The following is a 17247-nucleotide window of genomic DNA, read 5'->3' on the forward strand; positions in this document are numbered from 1 at the left end:
CCTTCTGATTAGTGGCTGACCTGCTCTGCCACCTGAGCTACAGCCACCGGTGTCGGCACATAAGGACGCTGTCATAGCCTGTCAACCACGTTGATTAGCTGCGTATATACGAATGTGAATTGCATTATTGGCTGGACTATGGGATAAGGTGGCATCGTTCTGATCCCATACGGGAGCAGCCAGTCACTCACTGACTGACACTGCAAAACAGAATTGTTAAAGTATTAATTTTAATTTCAATTCAGGTTAGATTTTTTTTTCTGTGCGCAACGCAGATTTTCATGCCAGCAGTGCTCAATTGCGCACGCGCGCAGCTTAGAGGGAACATTGGTTACAAAAAATCTTTTTATGGCCTCTGATGGTGGACGCTGTGCTTGTCCTGCTAGACCTCAGCTCAGCATTCTCTTCCACAGCATGTCTTTATCCTGTCTTCCTTCTCTCTCCCCAACCATTTGCAACAGATGGCCATCCCTCCTTGAGCCTGGTTCAGCTAGAGGTTTCTTCCTGTTAAAAGGTTTTCCTTCCCACTGGGTTGGGTTTTTCTTTGTATGTATTATTGTAGGGTCTACCTTACAATATAAAGCGTTTTGAGGCGATTGTGATTTGGTGCCTTGTAAATAAAATGGAATTGAGAGTGTTAGATATGATTCAAACCACTGCAGCGCAGTACCTTTAATACCTACCACATGCTATAAACACTACAATAAAATATTGTGGTCAACTTTATTAAATGCTGAACTGAGATCTAACAAGACAAGCACAGAGTCCACTTTCAAATGCCATAGAAAGATCATTTGTAACCTTCACTAAAGCTGCTTCTATACTGTGATGAGCTCTGACACCTGACTAAAACTCCTCAAATAAGCCATTCCTCTGCAGATGATCTGCTAGCTGCAAAGCCTTAATATTTGTAATAACAGGACAATCAACATCTGTGAAAGCAGAGACAAAAATGGGTGATATAAACACTTTGAATGGTCAGTTTAACTCAGCACAACACTCCCAAATTAAAAATGCTATTAAACAATCACTCATTGATGGTTTTCTAATTGTTTCTAATGGCAGGATTATATTCTGTTGTGCTAATCTGCAAAACAATATACATTTGTACAAATATTTTCAGTTTGGCATAAAAAAATTTACCTATTGAAATCACATTAAGTCAAAATATTACCATTTACTTGATATTTACTGTCCATGCAGCAAATTCTGTGTCTGAGCTGAAGCTCATTTCCTCTTTATCCCAGACAGTGGATTATCAATATTCCTTTCACATCTTCCCCCGCCCACAAGTGAGCATCCATTATCTAGATGAAGCCCAGGGGACCATCTCCATCAGAAGGTCACAGCAATGTTCATGCAAGCAAACTCAGCACTGAAAGCAATTTAGCCACAAAGGAAAAGAAGTGCATTGCAGAAATTATTTTACTGAAGTAAAGCCACTGTTTGTATTCACAGCACACAACAAAACTGTGTGTTTTGTTATGACCTACTGAGTCAAGGACTCTAATAGGTGTCATGAAGACTGTTGCTCTGTAGTTGTCACAGCTGCCACACAACAGAAATGTCTTGGGTTTGAACCCCGCACGCCTCTGTCTGTTAGTAGTTTGTTACTGGTGCTTGCACAGATTTTCTCTGGGAATTTGACTTATTCTTTGTCATCAGAAAATATTCTAGTTTATTGCTGCCTGTCATGATCATGCACACGCTTTCAAAAAAGATTCTTAATCTCTCTCTTGCAACAAAGATTTATAATCTTTGTTGCAAGAACGTAGACAGTCTAATCGCTGGATGATTGTGCGAGACACTTTCCCCGTGTGAACGTGTGTGAAGAGAGGAGTGAGAGTGAATGTGATTCCCTTCCCAGACTTTCCCTTTGGGCTATTCCCCCACTGTATATATCTGCGCCTGGTGACTTTGTAAATAAATGTTGTTCCTTGTATTGAACTCCGCTCTGCACCCGAGTCCTACTACACACCATGACAGAATCATCCAGCCACGAAATGGACTCAGCAGACCCAGCGACTTCCACTCCTACTCTCGCCACCTTGATAGCAATCTTGGAGCGCCATGAGCAAATGTTTGCTCACATCAGAGGTGAGCTTACAAGCCTTAGACAAGCCGTGGCCCAGTTAACACCTCTGCCGGCATCTCCACCTGCCACCATGTCTCCACCGGCCAAACCAGCTCCCACTGTAAGTGTGTCAGCCTCCACACCCACACCAGTTCATTTTGACAGATTCCTTCCCACTCCTAGACCCTTTACTGGAGAAGTTGGTAAATGTGCCGGATTTCTCACTCAATTCAGTTTCGACAGCAACCTCAAGCGTTTTCTAATGATGGGACTAAAATTGCTTATATCATGCAGCTGCTTCAGGACCGTCTGTGTCTCTGCCTCTGTCTGTGCTTATTGATTCCAGTGCAGAGCAAAATTTCATCTACACCTCCCCTCCCCTAAATTTCTTTAGAGACACTGCCCAGCCGCTCAGTGTTCACGCGCTATCTGGTCAACGCCCGCCCGACATAACTCATGTGTCTGAGCCTCTCTCCCTCTCCCTATCCGGCAACCACACTGAGAGGATTTGTTTTTTCACGTTCAAAGCACCACTCATGCCGCTCGTGTTGGGTCATCCCTGGCTCGTGCTCCATAACCCGCATATTGACTGGGAGAAAGGAAAAGTGATGGGGTAGAGTGTTAACTGTCACATGCATTGCCTCCGGATTAGGGAGGGAGATGAGTGGAAGACTGCGTTTAACACTCCCTTGGGCCACTTTGAATATCTTGTGATGCCCATGGTTAATGATGTGCTCCGTGACTTTGTTAACCGTTGTGTGTTTGTCTATCTGGATGACATTCTCATTTTTTCGAAAACGCTTGCTGAGCATCAGCTGTATGCGGCAGGTCCTTCAACGTCTTCTGGAGAACCAGCTCTTTGTGAAGGGGGAGAAGTGCGAGTTCCATGTGACCTCGGTGGCGTTTTTGGGCTACATTATCGAGCGGGGGAACCTACGGACCGACCTGGAGAAGGTGCAAGCGGTGGTGGAATGGCCGGTTCCTCCCAACTGTCGGCAGTTGCAACGCTTCCTGGGCTTCGCAAATTTCTACAGACGATTCATCCGTGACTTCAGTAGGATTGCTCTTCTGCTTACCAAACTTACCTCTCCCAAAGTTCCGTTTCAGTGGGATTCTGCCGCACAGCGTGCTTTCACTCTGCTCAAAAACAAGTTCTCCACAGCACCCATTCTCCATCAATGGATCTCATTTGGCAGTTTATTGTGGAGGTGGACGCATCGGACTCCGGGGTTGGAGCGGTCCTGTCCCAGCAGGAGGAGGGTAAGCTCCATCCATGTGCTGTCTTTTCTCGACGTCGCTCTCCTGCAGAGCGCAATTATGACATCGGTGACCATGAGCTCGTGGCTATCAAACTCTCCCTGGAGGAGTGGAGACACTGGTTGGAGGAGGCAGCACAGCCATTCATCATGTGGACAGACCACAAGAACCTGGAGTACCTCCGTTCGGCCAAGCGTCTCAATTCCCAGCAGGCCAGGTTGGCTTTATTCTTTACTCACTTTAACTTCACCATCACTTACACTCCCGAAAACGTGAAGCCAGACGCCCTTTCACGGCAGTTCTCCACCTCGGAGTGGGAATCGGACCCCGGGACCATCCTCCCGGCTGCCTGTGTGATTGGGGCTGTCTCTTAGAATCTCTTATCCATGAGGCACAGGAATTGGAGCCGGATCCAGGAACCAGCCCTCCAGGATGCCTTTTTGTGCCTTCCGCTGTCTGTCCTCAGATCCTCCACCAGGACTTCTCCAGCCCCTCCCCACACCAATTCGGCCGTGGTTACACATCTCCTTGGCTTCATCACCGGTTTGCCACCCTCTGCAGGTCACACCACTATACTCACCATTGTCAATTGTTTCTCCAAAGCAGCTCACTTCGTCGCCCTCCTGAAACTGCCTACGGCCTTGGAGATGGCTCGACTCCTCACCACTCACATCTCCAGTCTCCACGGGATCCCCAAGGATGTAGTTTCGGACAGAGGCCCATAGTTCACCTCCAGAGTTTGGAGAGAATTCTGCTCTGCCTTGGGGGCCAAGGTCAGTCTCTCTTCCGGGTTTTATCCACAGAGCAATGGACAGACTGAGCGAGCAAACCAGGAGCTTGAGGCTGCCCTCTATTGTGTCTACTCCCACAACCAGTCCCTCTGAAGTGAACAGCTACCTTGGATAGAGTACGCACACAACAGCCACACCTCCACCGCCACAGGCAAGTCACCTTTTGGAGCATCCTTGGGGTACCAACCGCCTCTGCTTCCCACCATTGAAGGTGAGCACACCGTCCCCTCTGTGCAGGCTCATCTCCGCAGGTGCCGGCGGGCTTGGCGGGCGACTCTGCTCCGCACCAAAGAACAGAATAAGATGCGTGCGGCTCGCCGTCGAACGCCTGCTCCAGAGTATGCTGTGGGCCAACAGATATGGCTGTCCACTCGCTTTGTGCCATTATGGACTGAATCAAAGAAGTTGTCACTTCAGTTTATTGGTCCCTTTGCCATTGACGCCATCATCACCCCTGTGTCTGTACACCTCAAGCTTCCTCGCAACATGCGCATTCACAATGTGTTTCATGTGTTGCAGATCAAGCTGGTGCTCTCCAGCCCGTTGTGCCCTCCATCCAGGCCCCCCTGGCTCGTGGATGGCCAGCTGGTGTACAACATCTCACGCATCATGGACTCCTGACGCCGGGGTAGGGGATTCCAGTACCTGGTAGATTGGGAGGGCTACGGGCTAGAGGAACGCTCCTGGGTGCCTCGGGCAGCTATCCTGGACAAAGGCGTGCTCTCATGCTTTCATCGTAGGGATCCAGGTAAGTCTGGTGGGTCGCCGGAGGCTCGCGTTGGCTGCCCGGCCAGCCCCACAAGGCCACATGTGTTTTTGTGTACGTTCTCCTCTTGCCTCCCCGCCAGGGCGGAGCCCACTGCAGGCTCCTGCCCTCGGCGCGCACACACCTGTGTCTCATCAGGCTCCAATTACGGGTTGGACACTTAAGGCTGGGACGCAGACAGTCTCATCGCTGGATGATTGTGCGAGACACTTTCCCTGGACCCATGACCGACCCGACGTGTGAACGTGTGTGAAGAGAGGAGTGAGGAGGAGTCCCTTCCCAGACTTTCCCTTTGGACTTTGGACCCCCGCTATTTCCCCACTGTATATATCTGCACCTGGTGACTTTATAAACGTTGTTCCTTGCATTGAACACCGCTCTGCACCTGAGTCCTACTACACACTGTGACATTAAATATAGTTACATGTGAAAAATATTGAAATGACCTACTAATATGGCCAAACACTGTTATAATACAATTAATTGGACCTAAAATTGCAGAAAAGTACCACAATTAGTTGGGCTTTACAAGAGACATGAGGAAATCAGGATAGGACTGTAGAAAGGCATCAATTCAGGACAGAACAGAACAAACAATGCCAGTCCTTTGGTGTGACTTGTGTTCACTGTTCAGTACCAATCAAAACTGGCTGGTCTGCCACTAGCATGCAGATGAGAACAGGTTTGGATAATTTTAGGGAAGAATACCGGCAGCTGCCTGCTCACATTAATACAGTGGTGTGAAAATGTTTTTATGTTTGTCACAGTTTTTAAACAAATTTAAAAACTAAACAAAACTAAAACAAGTAAGCACAAAACACAGCTTCTAAATGAAGGGGTTTGTTATTCAATTAGTTCAGCCACATTGGAGGGTTTTTGAGCATGAACCGCCTTTTTATGGTCATGCTCAATCAGATTCAGGTCAGGACTTTGACTAGGTCCTCCAAAGTCTGTTTTGGCTCATTGTCCTGCTGCAGAACCCAAGTGTGCTTCAGCTTCTGGTCAGGAAAAGATGGCTAGACAGTCTCCTTCAAGATGTTTTGGTAGGCAGCAGAATTCATGGCTCCATTTACCACACCAAGTCTTCCAGGTTCTGAGGCAGCAACACAGCTCCAGACCATCAGACTGATGGTCTGAAATGCTCTGTTGCTTTTACACCAGATGTAATGGAACACACCTTCCAAAAACTTCACCTTTTGTCTCATCAGTCCACAAAGTATTTTCCCAAAGGTCTTAGGTATCTTCAAAATATTTTCTGGCAAAACTGAGATGAGCCTTTATGTTCCTTTTGCTCAGAACTGGTTTTTGTCTTGGAACTCTGACATGCAGGCCAGCTTTGCCTTAATATATTTCTAATGGTAAATGGTAAATGGCCTGTATTTGTATAGCGCTTTACTAGTCCCCATAGCTTTAGAGATGGCTTTATGATACATTCCAGACTGAGAGCTCCCAATTACTTTGTTTCTCATTTGTTCCTGAATTTCCTTGGTTCGCTGCATGATGTCTGTCTTTTGAGGATCTTTTGGTCGACCCTGCTTTGTCAGGCATGTCCTTTTAAAGTGATTTTTTTTAATTCTTTATTGAGAACAGGTGTGGCAGTAGTCAGACCTGGGTGTGACTACTTAGAAACCAGCAGTCAAACTGAAAACTAACCTTTAATTAAGATGCATGCAGAGTATCCACAGAGGGGGGAAAAACCCAACAAAATCCAAACTTCTTTAGAAAAGGGAGCACACAAGAGGAGGTTAATAAATGACCTGAAAAAGAACAAAGGAAATAATACAAAGGAAGCAGAACTAAATGCAACACACAGTAGTTGATTATGGAACTGTGTGTTTGTGTGTGCTCAGCAAACCTATAAAATATGAGACAATATTGTGTGAGACTTTCTGGAGTCCAAGTATGGTCTGTGATCACTTTAATGGGCAATAATCTAAACCAGCGGTCTCCAACCTTTTTTGCGCCACGGACCAGTTTATGCCCGACAATATTTTCATGGACCAGCCTTTACGGTGTCGCGGATAAATACAACAAAATAAAACTAGTACCGGTACCGAAAAAAAGAAAATTTATTCATAACACACGTGAAAAGACCAAGGAAAACTGAGTAAACGATAAAAACGATAACAAAATAACGCTGAAAACCGATAAAAACCCTGAAAACCATACATTTCACACCTGAGCCTCAACTCTCGCGGCCCGGTACCAAACGACTCACGGACCGGTACCGGACCGAGGCCCGGGGGTTGGGGACCGCTGATCTAAACCAGTTCATTAGCTATCTATAGCGTAGTCTTTTGGTTAAATTGAAATGCATAAGTACCAACCAAGAGACCTGCTGCACCAGTTTGGCAAAACTAGATTTAGAGAACATTTTCTAATGTTTAAGGAGATTATGCTAAGGCTGCTAAGGAATACAGAAACCACAAGATTGGTTTTGGAGGCTGATAGAGTCTGATAGAACCCATGTTAGGTAGTTTCCAGTGCTTTCACAAAACACTTTGTTTCAAACCAAGAAGATGCTACATCGTCATCACTGCAACAGCTAATTTTCACAAGACAGTTCTGAAGCAGTTCTGAAGAAATTGTCCAAAATGTGTTGGTACCCTGAGGCCTTCAGAATTCAACTGGAACTAGAAGCCGGAGTCCAACTCCTGAAAAACAGCCCCACACCATAACATCTCCATCCACCAAATGTCTACACTGCTCTAGAGCCCAGTGGTGGTGTGCTTTAAATAATCTGACATTTTGCATTGTGCTTGGTCATGTAAGGCTTGGATCCATGAAGCTCTCTATGCACTGTTCTTGAGCTAATCTAAAGGTCATATGAAGTTTGGAGGTCTGTAGCAATTGACTCTGCCGAAAGTAACTCTGCGCACTATGCACCTCAACATACCCAGGTGATCCTAGACTGTACAGAGCTGAGGTGGCAAACACAATCTGATTCACTCATACCAAGTGAAATGTACTTTTCATACAAATCCCACTGCACCGTGAAAGCCTTATTTGACATAGCTACAGTGACATTCATCTCTGATCTATATGGTGGTTCGCTTAGTGATAAGGAGCTATCCAAGCAATCATGCATTGCTGAGAGGTTGACATGGCACTGATGCTAGATAATTTCTTTCTAATCAGTAGCTGTTGTAAATGCAAGGTGCTCTGCCCACCTTTTCTATTTAAACAGGAGCAAACGCCAGCATACCAGGTTAAGAATACACCTGCCATAGTCAAACTGAGAGTACATGTGAAGAGAGTCATTCTGAAGGTAAAATAGAACAAACTTTTTGATGACATCGTCGCCTTATCACATGCCTACAATATAAACAACTGCTTGCATATATGCTGTCAAATTACCAGAACACAGCATAGGTTTAAAAAATTAGTTTAGTGAAACCACATGGCCTGCAGCTGAGGCCAATATTGTAGTGTTTCCGCCCCTCAGCTGACAAAACCTAACTGCACAATTGATACTTGAGTGCTGATAGTTGAGTTCTATTGATAGTTCTAATTCATTGGAAATGTTATACTAATGCACTATATTACTATGCAGATGCATACTATGCAAAAAATATGAATCAAAATTATAATAAAATAAAACACTTTTTGTTACATAAGCCAGACAGGTAGCTTGGCATAAATATGCAGAAAAAAAATGATCAGCTTTTTCTCTGATTGGTCTTTGCACGTCTATCAGTGTATAATTTTTGCACATAGTAGTTCTCCTGTGCCTACACACACACACACACTCACACAACCACTGCATCCCACTGATGAGCAGTTGTCCTTGCACTTGCCAGTAATACGCATGGCTCTTCTTTAGTGTAGGCAAACCAGATTCCATCTGCACATATTTGCAGTCAATAATGTTTTGTACACTGAGGCATTTCAGTTCAACAAGACAAGAAATATCTGTAAGCATCAGGAGATGCAGGGAGGCGAGGGCAGTGGGGTGAACGAATAGACCACAGAGTGAGTAGTTAACATTCCTTAGCCTACTATACTCAGCGGTTATTGTGGGCTTTATTTCGGCACTCTTCTCGTGTCTGCTTTCTACTTTATTCCTTTCATGATGCACTCTGCAAGTGAAGACCTCTGCCCTCTGACATGACACACCTCACAAAACCATCATAGCGGAAAGGGCCAGTGCATAAAAGAGGACCAATGCAGATTCAGGCGGAGGCACAACAAATAGATTTTCAGCAAAGCTTTGTTTACAAACACAAGGTAAATACTTAAGTTCAGGGAACATGAGACGTGAAAGTCCAGCCTGAGAGATAAAGTGATCCAAGGTGAATGTGGCAAGAGGGTAAGCAGACGAAGAGAAACGGAAACAGAGCATGAGCCAGTGGTGTGAGATTCACAGGAGTGACCAGCGTCGACGCAAGTTAGGTTCTTGCCAGGTTGGAGCAATGGAGAAAATACAAGGAGACACAAGGTAGGCAAAACAGGAACTTAAAATGTGTTGGCCAAAATCCAAAATGGGTTAGAAGACAAACTGGCGAGGACTAGTTGTTAGCACTGGTCTTAAATACTGCCATCTCTGGTCAAGGCTACCAGCTCATAAGACAGAACACTTCCCTCCTGCACCCGGCCATCATTATGGTCACAAGTGGCGTGTCCTCAATATTACATTTTGTGTATGATTCTGTTATTCTGAACATGCAGAGATCTGGTAATGGATCCACTCCTGAAAAAAAAAGTTTATGATATTAATGTAAGGAACAAGGTTCTTATATTGAACAACAAAAATAAGAACAACTAAAAAAATAAAGTGTGAAACACTGGTGCATAAAATAAAAATTGCGATACACACCTATGTGACTCAGTCAGTTGCCTTCTCAATGTGTAATTTATGTAAATTATAAATTATTACCCATTCTGAACTTATAAAATCTTGCTTCTGACATATGTATACCAACATGCATTTCTTACATAGTAAACCAAATTTTACAAATCAAAGTAGAACATGCAATTAGAGAAATGGCATTGGGATTGTTGCTACTGGCAGATTCAGTCTGTAGCTTCACTAATGATGTGATGGCTCATCAGGTGTGCCTAGTAAAGTGGCAGTGGTCTTAAAATTGAGTTATGTTTGAGTTACCCAGTGATGAGGACTGATAAGAATTTAGTGACTCTGTGTTGGAGGTATTTCCACTCTTTGTTGTGATGGATGTTGGGGTCATTACCCAAAAAAGTAATTATTGCACATATTGCATTGAACACTTTTCTCAAAAATAATGCAGCACAGTGCTTAATTACTCCCAGGAGAAAGTAATTCCTTATATTACTCATTAAATTACTTTAATGTGATGCCATAAAATGACCTAAAAGGCATTGTCTCATAATTTATCCCTGTACTTATGAGGCCACACATATGAGCTTTCTCTTGGTATTACACAAAGCCCACAGCACAAAGCAAAGACGAAAACTAGCATAAAGAGACTTACAGTGATTGTTACAGTGATCGCTACTTTAGAAACATGAACAGGAAGAAACAGCCTGATTGATCATCCATTTGTTTTATGTTGAGAGTGAGTGTTCAGAGTGTGGCTGTTGGGCTGGGGGTGGCATTCACTCAGCTGTAATGCCACTCTTGATTATCTAAGTATACATGCTGTGTGTTGCAGGTGTTTTCCAAAGAGCTGAAGTTCAGTGGTTGTAATAATTTCTGTCATTCAAGGTTTGTATTCAAAATGCACTCACCGACGGGCAGGGCAGAGATAGATTTTGGTAGCCTGACTGGAAAAATCGCTAGCCCCAGGACGTCGGGCTAGCGATTTTGCGAGCCCTGTATCTGATTGAGGAATCACTCATCTTTGGAAAAGAGAGTTTATTACAGAGAAATGGCTCTTTCAAAATAAAAGCTATACTATACGCTTCTTCTGGGCTATATTCTCAGCAGCATATTAAACATATCAGGTCCCCATAAGGAGAATCCTGTGCTAACGGCTGTCTAAATGACTCGGGTAAAGTTTGTAGCATGCCTGCTTGTTGTTTTTGTCTGCTTCCACTTGTCTTTGCACTAGGATGATGTCGGCGTAAATGTGCAGTCATATTCGTTGTGTTCCCACTAGTGCCGTCAGCGTTAATCTCATTAAAATGACGTTAATGCCATAACGCGGCAAATCTCCGTTAACGAGCTACCGCGGATCGCCCCGTACGTGGGGCTGGACGGCGTCAACACGTTAACGAACTAACTGCGCTAACGCAGTAGTTCCCACCAATGTAATTGAGCATTGCGTGGCACATCCAACATACTGATCAGAGCCTCTACTTCACTCATCATCCAAGGTTTTCGCTTCGGAAAAACCCAAATGGTTTTAGTCACTGTCACATTCTCTGCACAGCACTTAATATAGAAAAGGACAGAGTGAATGAAGGTCTCCAGGTCCTGCTGCTAGAGCTGGATCAGGTCTGAATTGGACTCTGTGCTTATGTGCTTCAGGACTGGTGCTATATGCTTTACCATAAAGGAAAGTTTAAGCCTAATCTTAAAAGTAGAGGCAACAATACAAAGTCCTCAGTGCATTGCAGGAGGACGCAGTGAAAAGGCATAAAAAACACAAAAACCCCAAAAGGTGCACAGTAGTTGGGTGCGCTGTGCTGCTGAATATGTCCGTACACACTGCCATCTTGTTGGGGTTTTTTTGCAACTTTTCAAGTGTAAGTCAATGGCATTTCAATACATTTTCCCAGTCAACTATAAATTCACCTAATTTCAATATAATTTCCCAGTCAGCCATAGATGAATGACTTTGAGAGGGGTCCAATGGAACAGTTGATAATAGTTTTCATTTCCCGGTCAACTATGAATCCATTACTTTTCAATGCCTTTGTTGTCGCCTGGTCAACTATAAACAGATCAATAATCATTCAGTTATAACACGACAACTTTGAATCAATGTTATTCCACTGTCATTGCTGTTACACTGCCATGTGTCATCTGTTTTAATATGGATTTTAGCATATTTGTGCCATAATGAGGATTCAGATGAAAAATCAACATTAATTCAATCTCATCTTGCTCTCTGGGAAAGATGAAAACCAGCCCCGAAAGACTTCAAACGATCACCACGGTGATTGTACTGTAGAAACGGAGGCTGCAGTCTGTCTATTCATCCATTTGTTACGTGCTGAAGTTCAGGGTCTGGCGGCTGGGCTTGGGTTGACAAACACTCAGCTTTTACATTACTCCCATTTCTTGGCTAGCTTAGCGTTTGCATGCTGTCTGTGGAGATGCTTGCTAGGAGTTCTATTGCATAATGCAGATGCTTTTTTGCACTACACTCACGCACTCTCCTCCTTTGGTGCAATAAAAATTCATGAATAAATGATAAATTAAATGTTAAATACAAATGTTCTTAAACTGAGCATTAGGTAGAAATATCCCTGCAACACTGGCCTCCATCAAAAGTATTCAAACAATGAAAAAACGTTAAATCAAATGGCCCAGACATGTTGGAGCTACTTTGAAGTTTTTGGCTCTGTGACAAGGAAAAGCGGACTTTTCACCGTGACTGAAAGCTGGATAACAGTACTTTCTGACGTCACCGCCATTCTTCATAATAGTGACGGTGAAGTCCGGTGACGCACAACAGGTTCTGATCACTGCGCTTAACAGGCTGCTTACCGAAACTTCACTCAAGTAATCATAGTACTGTTAAGGCGTTACTTAGCAACACTATTCACACTGGTATATAGGAGCGTACGGATCGGAGACCGTACGAAACAAACAGCTCCAGAAGCTGAGTGCGCAGACAGCGCTGGAGATAGTGCTGTGACACGGGCTACGCGCTATGGACTACTGTTGATTTGTTGAGGAAGAAACAGCGCACACTCCAGCTCCTTCTGGTGCTCACACACCTGTTTCATTCACCTCGCTTTATTTCTGCTGATAACTGTTATCGTGATACATTGGGCATTAGAGTGCTTGTTGTTGTACAGTGAGAGAAAACCTGCGAGATCATGAAGTCTCTGCTTGTAGCAGTTTTAATGGTTCTCATCACCGCCGCCCAAGTTTCCGGCGAAGAAAATGACCCAAAAGAGGACACTGATTACTGGACGAGCACTAATCAAATCCAGGTATTTATTCAGACTTATACTCTCTCCTTAATAATTCATAAATACTACTATTTAAGTAGCTCATCTTTTAGTCTCCTTCAGTGGATGAAAGCAGAATAAATTTATGTACCGCCTAACAGGCATAAGGAAATTAGTTTGACTTAAGTTTTTTTTTCTTGCTTTTTGTGAGAACAAAGACATCCCTTTACAGAAGTATGTTAAACCCCAGCGTCACACTGTAGGTTGCATATTTGTATTTTAAAAGATATTAAAATTACATGTATACACAAATTCACTGAACAGGTGTATATAAAGGCTTATATATTAGCTTAATCACACTTTAGGAGCGACTGTCGGCACTTTGTCATAATGGGCATCGTCACTCTGTGCGGGACATTAGTAGCGCAAAGATCCATATTGCCAGTCACAATGATGCGTACTGCACGAATATAATCCTGAGATGGAAACAGAAAATGGCAAGAAAAGATCCAAATACATTCTGCTTTACTCAGTGTATTTTATGTGGGTGGACCGGTGGGTGGGTCTTTCAGCTAATATTGATTAAGATAAGGTTCTGGCAGAATTCCGCTTTATTCTCTTGTTATAATGACACGAGCAGGTAGATATGGTATTAACACAGTTGAGGTATAGTTTGATGACGCAAAATTTTTATAAAGATAAGATCCACTCTCACTCCACTCTGCCTCTCAGTGTAAGCATTGCTTCTCTCCCTCCACTCAGAATGGCTGGATTTCCGACAACCCGTTCAGAGAAGCCCTGCTGAGACTGACAAGAAAGCCAAAGCCACATCAGTTTATCGGTCTGATGGGGAGGCGCTCTATGGGTAAGAGCTATTTCTTAATAAAAGTACTTCTCCTATGCATCAGTTATGCTAACCTTTCATTTTTACTTTCATCCTCCCACAGCAAACACACAGATCACCCGCAAAAGTAAGTCCTGAAGTCCTTATAGCTAGAGCAATTTTCCTGCTCTTTAATTAAAACTCGGAACAAAAAGACCTAACCCCTTTGCCAATAGCTCGAGATATGTGGCCAGTTACCTCAGAGCTTTGACTGGCGCAAGCTGGTACGCTGCTCATTTGTGCACAAATCAGCATGCACAACGCAAAAATGAATTTTAACATAACAAAATAAAGCTCAGGTAAAAATAAAGCTAAATAAAAAATTACGATTTTAAAACAAATATAAATATCAGTATGTACAGTAGTGGAAATAGGCAAATATGAATATTATTGCCAAATAAAATTGATGAATAGCTACAACCATCTATTACAGTGATAAGTTAACAAGAATTAAATAATCACTTTGAATTTACCACCATATCACTTGTGTGAATTATAAGTAATCCTGTTACAGTATCACTTTTAATTTAATAGAGAATAAATTACTAGTGATAATGTAATAATCCTCCCATGTGGTAAAATGAGACTGCTCTGTGGCGACCAATCAGAGACGTATACATCAGGTGGGATGTATTACTCATAATGGTGAGGGATTTCTTCAGCATTCTCCTCTTAGACACCTCTACCTGAGTCTTCAAGTTTTACTCCCAGAATCAGTCTTGATTAAGATTAATTTGTTCAGTTTGTTGACATTAGCAGCTTTCATCCTGCCGAACACTCCTGCATAGAACACCACACTTGCCACCACAGAGTGATGGCAAGTGATGTAAACAGCAAAGCCTTACAAATGTAACGTCCTGAGCCTTTTAGTAGATACAGGTCGCACAGATTCTGCTTCGTGTCTCATCCATGAAATAAACCCTTTTAAATGGATGGAAGGGCATTAAAAAGCATTCAGGACATTAACCCATAAAAGCCCAGATACATTTTTACTGCCAGGAAAACTATGGGAGAGTCAGTGTTTAAGCTTTAACAGGAACTTTCCTCAGTGTGTGAAGGGACGAGGTTCTTTAATATCAGACACACAAGCAAAGGCAAGTGTGCAAGGGTCAGATGGACTTGTGTGTTTTTCTCTAATAATGTGCATTTTGACTGAGACTAAAGGCAAAAGAAAATACATTGAGTTTATAAATGTACGGAGACAGTGGGTGGAGAGGTGTACACAGCTGTGACAGCTCTACAGATATCAGCTCACTCCACAAAAGTGGAAGGCCTTTGTTCCACAAACAGAGCATGGAGCAGAAAAAGCACAAATTCCACTTGCCCACCGTGTTTGTGTCTGTGGGCAAGAAATGCACACTTTCCCAGGGTTTAATTAACATACACCCACCAAAGATTTTTTTTCCTAATGTTCTTTGAACTCATTAATTAGTGAGTAAAGAAGGTGGTCCAGGGGAGACGCCTGTGTGAGACAAAGAGGGAAAAGATAAAGAGCCATGAGGAGGAGGGGATTTTCTCTTTCCTCTGTCATGGTTTGCGTTTCATCTGAATTAGTCACCTACTCAGTGATGCACTCAGTGCAGCGTAAGTAAGCAGACAGCTAATTTATCCCTGTTATGCAGGACCTGCTGTAAAACAATCATGTGGACATGTGGCCGTTCAGTTGAACTGTTCATGTTTCAACAGAAAGTCTTTAATACTAACAGAAAGAAACCAGAAAGACACAATTCATTGTTTTGTCGATGGCTCAAGAGACATTACAGTTTTCTTGTTGTAGTTAGATGAATGAGACATTCAGTGTTGTCTTATCTCAATGTCTTTCCTATGAAGGACATAAAGTGAACTCCTTCGTTGGACTGATGGGGAAGAGGAGCCAAGAGGAGCCAGGTCAGTTCACTTAACGAGGTTTCATTTTCTGAAAAACAAACTGAATCCTTAAGATGGCATTTTCCCCTTTTTCAGCAGAGTCTTATAACTGGAACACAATAGAGATGTATGACAAGCGCCGCTAAACAGCTGTCACCTCTCTGCTTCTCATCAAATATTCTTCAGCCACGGCACGGGGACCGGATGTTGGTTTTGTTTTTCTCCAAACCGCATATAGCTGTTAGCTCATTTAAAAGATTGCATTTTTCATACTGTAGTGAAATAGCAGTTCTGTATTTGTGTCAGTTTGATCTGTTTCGGTAGAAGAAAGAGTGGAGTTTGAGGAAGTGTCATTATAAATGTTAATTTCCACCACCTGCCAGTTTTCTGAACAATGTGCTGATAGTTTCACTTCATTGTGCCTCACAACTGATTGTTTTTTGCTAATACAACAAAATAGCACAGGTGCTCATTTTGGCTTTCGAGTGACTTATAGAAGCTGCCTTGTTCTTCATCTGCATATGTTGTGATGTATTAAAATAATGTTAAAAATTGTATTAAAATTATTTTATCACTGGTTCAGTCTTAAGCTTGTACAGTGCAAATCAGTACTCAGTTAATCTAGATGGATGGTGCTAGGGCAGACTCTGATGGTAAACAGTGGTACTGCATGAAATATAAATGAAGTAAACAGTTTCTGTTGCAACAGGAAATTTTATTTTAGCGTCAATTAATGTAAAACACAGAAAAATAGAGACAGATAAAAGATTAGTTAAGAGAGAAATACAAATGCAATACTGCCTAGTGCAAACATGATTCAATAAACTAAGGTTGGATACAATTTCCTTGCTGTAGCATATGGTTATTAAATTACATTAGACTGCAGATATTAGTGATCTCTTCCTGTAATCCACTTTCAAATGTGACCATGGGTGGGACAGTTATATGAAATGTCTAACTCCTAGTTCCCAAACTGTTTGAATAGTCATTCATAGTCAAGCATGAAAAAAATGATTAGATCTTTTACGCATGTCTCACTTCTGCCAAACATGAAAAATATCCTTTTACAAAACACTTGCATAATATGCTAGTTAGCGCCAACAATGCTGCAGTTCTAGCTTGGTGATTAAGAGCCAAACAAACTGAAACCAAAGCAAACCAAACCAATTCAAACTACCAGAATCAACCAAAGCTGTCAAAAGCTGGGAGGTAGCAGCATGATAACACTACTTACTGACCTCAGTCAGTTATAGTGTAAACATGATACCACCCTTACACCCTGTAGCTCAGGAGGTCGAGCAGGTCATCTACTAATCAGAAGGTTGGCGGTTTGATCCTCCAGTATGCACTCCAAAGATCCAATTCCATCCATCCATTTTCTTCTACTGGGATGCAGGGGCAGCAGCCTAAGCAGAGAAACCCAGACCTCTCTTTTGGAGAACAATAAAGCGGTCCCAGGCCAGGAAAGATATATCATCTCTCCAGCGTGTCCGGGGTCCCACCAAGGAGGCATTCTATTCGGATCCACGAACCACCAGAACTGGCTGCTTTCGACGTGGTGGAGTAG

At 43.0% G+C, this 17247-nt stretch overlaps 1 protein-coding gene across 4 annotated transcripts; it reads left to right on the forward strand.

The window, feature by feature from the left end:
• Window positions 1-12480: 12480 nt before the first annotated feature.
• On the forward strand, window positions 12481-17123 carry tac1 (tachykinin precursor 1). 4 transcript variants are annotated; one of them, XM_080862692.1, is made up of 5 exons: window positions 12481-12973; window positions 13694-13796; window positions 13879-13902; window positions 15645-15701; window positions 15777-17123. In XM_080862692.1, the coding sequence occupies exons 1-5, from the start codon at window positions 12857-12859 to the stop codon at window positions 15824-15826; spliced, it is 351 nt and encodes a 116-aa protein (XP_080718818.1). In that variant the 5' UTR covers window positions 12481-12856; the 3' UTR covers window positions 15827-17123. The 4 variants fall into 4 exon arrangements, with proteins under 4 accessions (XP_080718818.1, XP_080718819.1, XP_080718820.1 ...); XM_080862693.1 differs by having other exon boundaries at window positions 15780-17123; XM_080862694.1 differs by lacking the exon at window positions 13879-13902.
• Window positions 17124-17247: the final 124 nt, after the last annotated feature.

The sequence above is a fragment of the Rhamphochromis sp. 'chilingali' genome (assembly GCF_963969265.1).
Source record: "Rhamphochromis sp. 'chilingali' genome assembly, chromosome: 17".
Lineage (NCBI taxonomy): Eukaryota > Metazoa > Chordata > Actinopteri > Cichliformes > Cichlidae > Rhamphochromis > Rhamphochromis sp. 'chilingali'.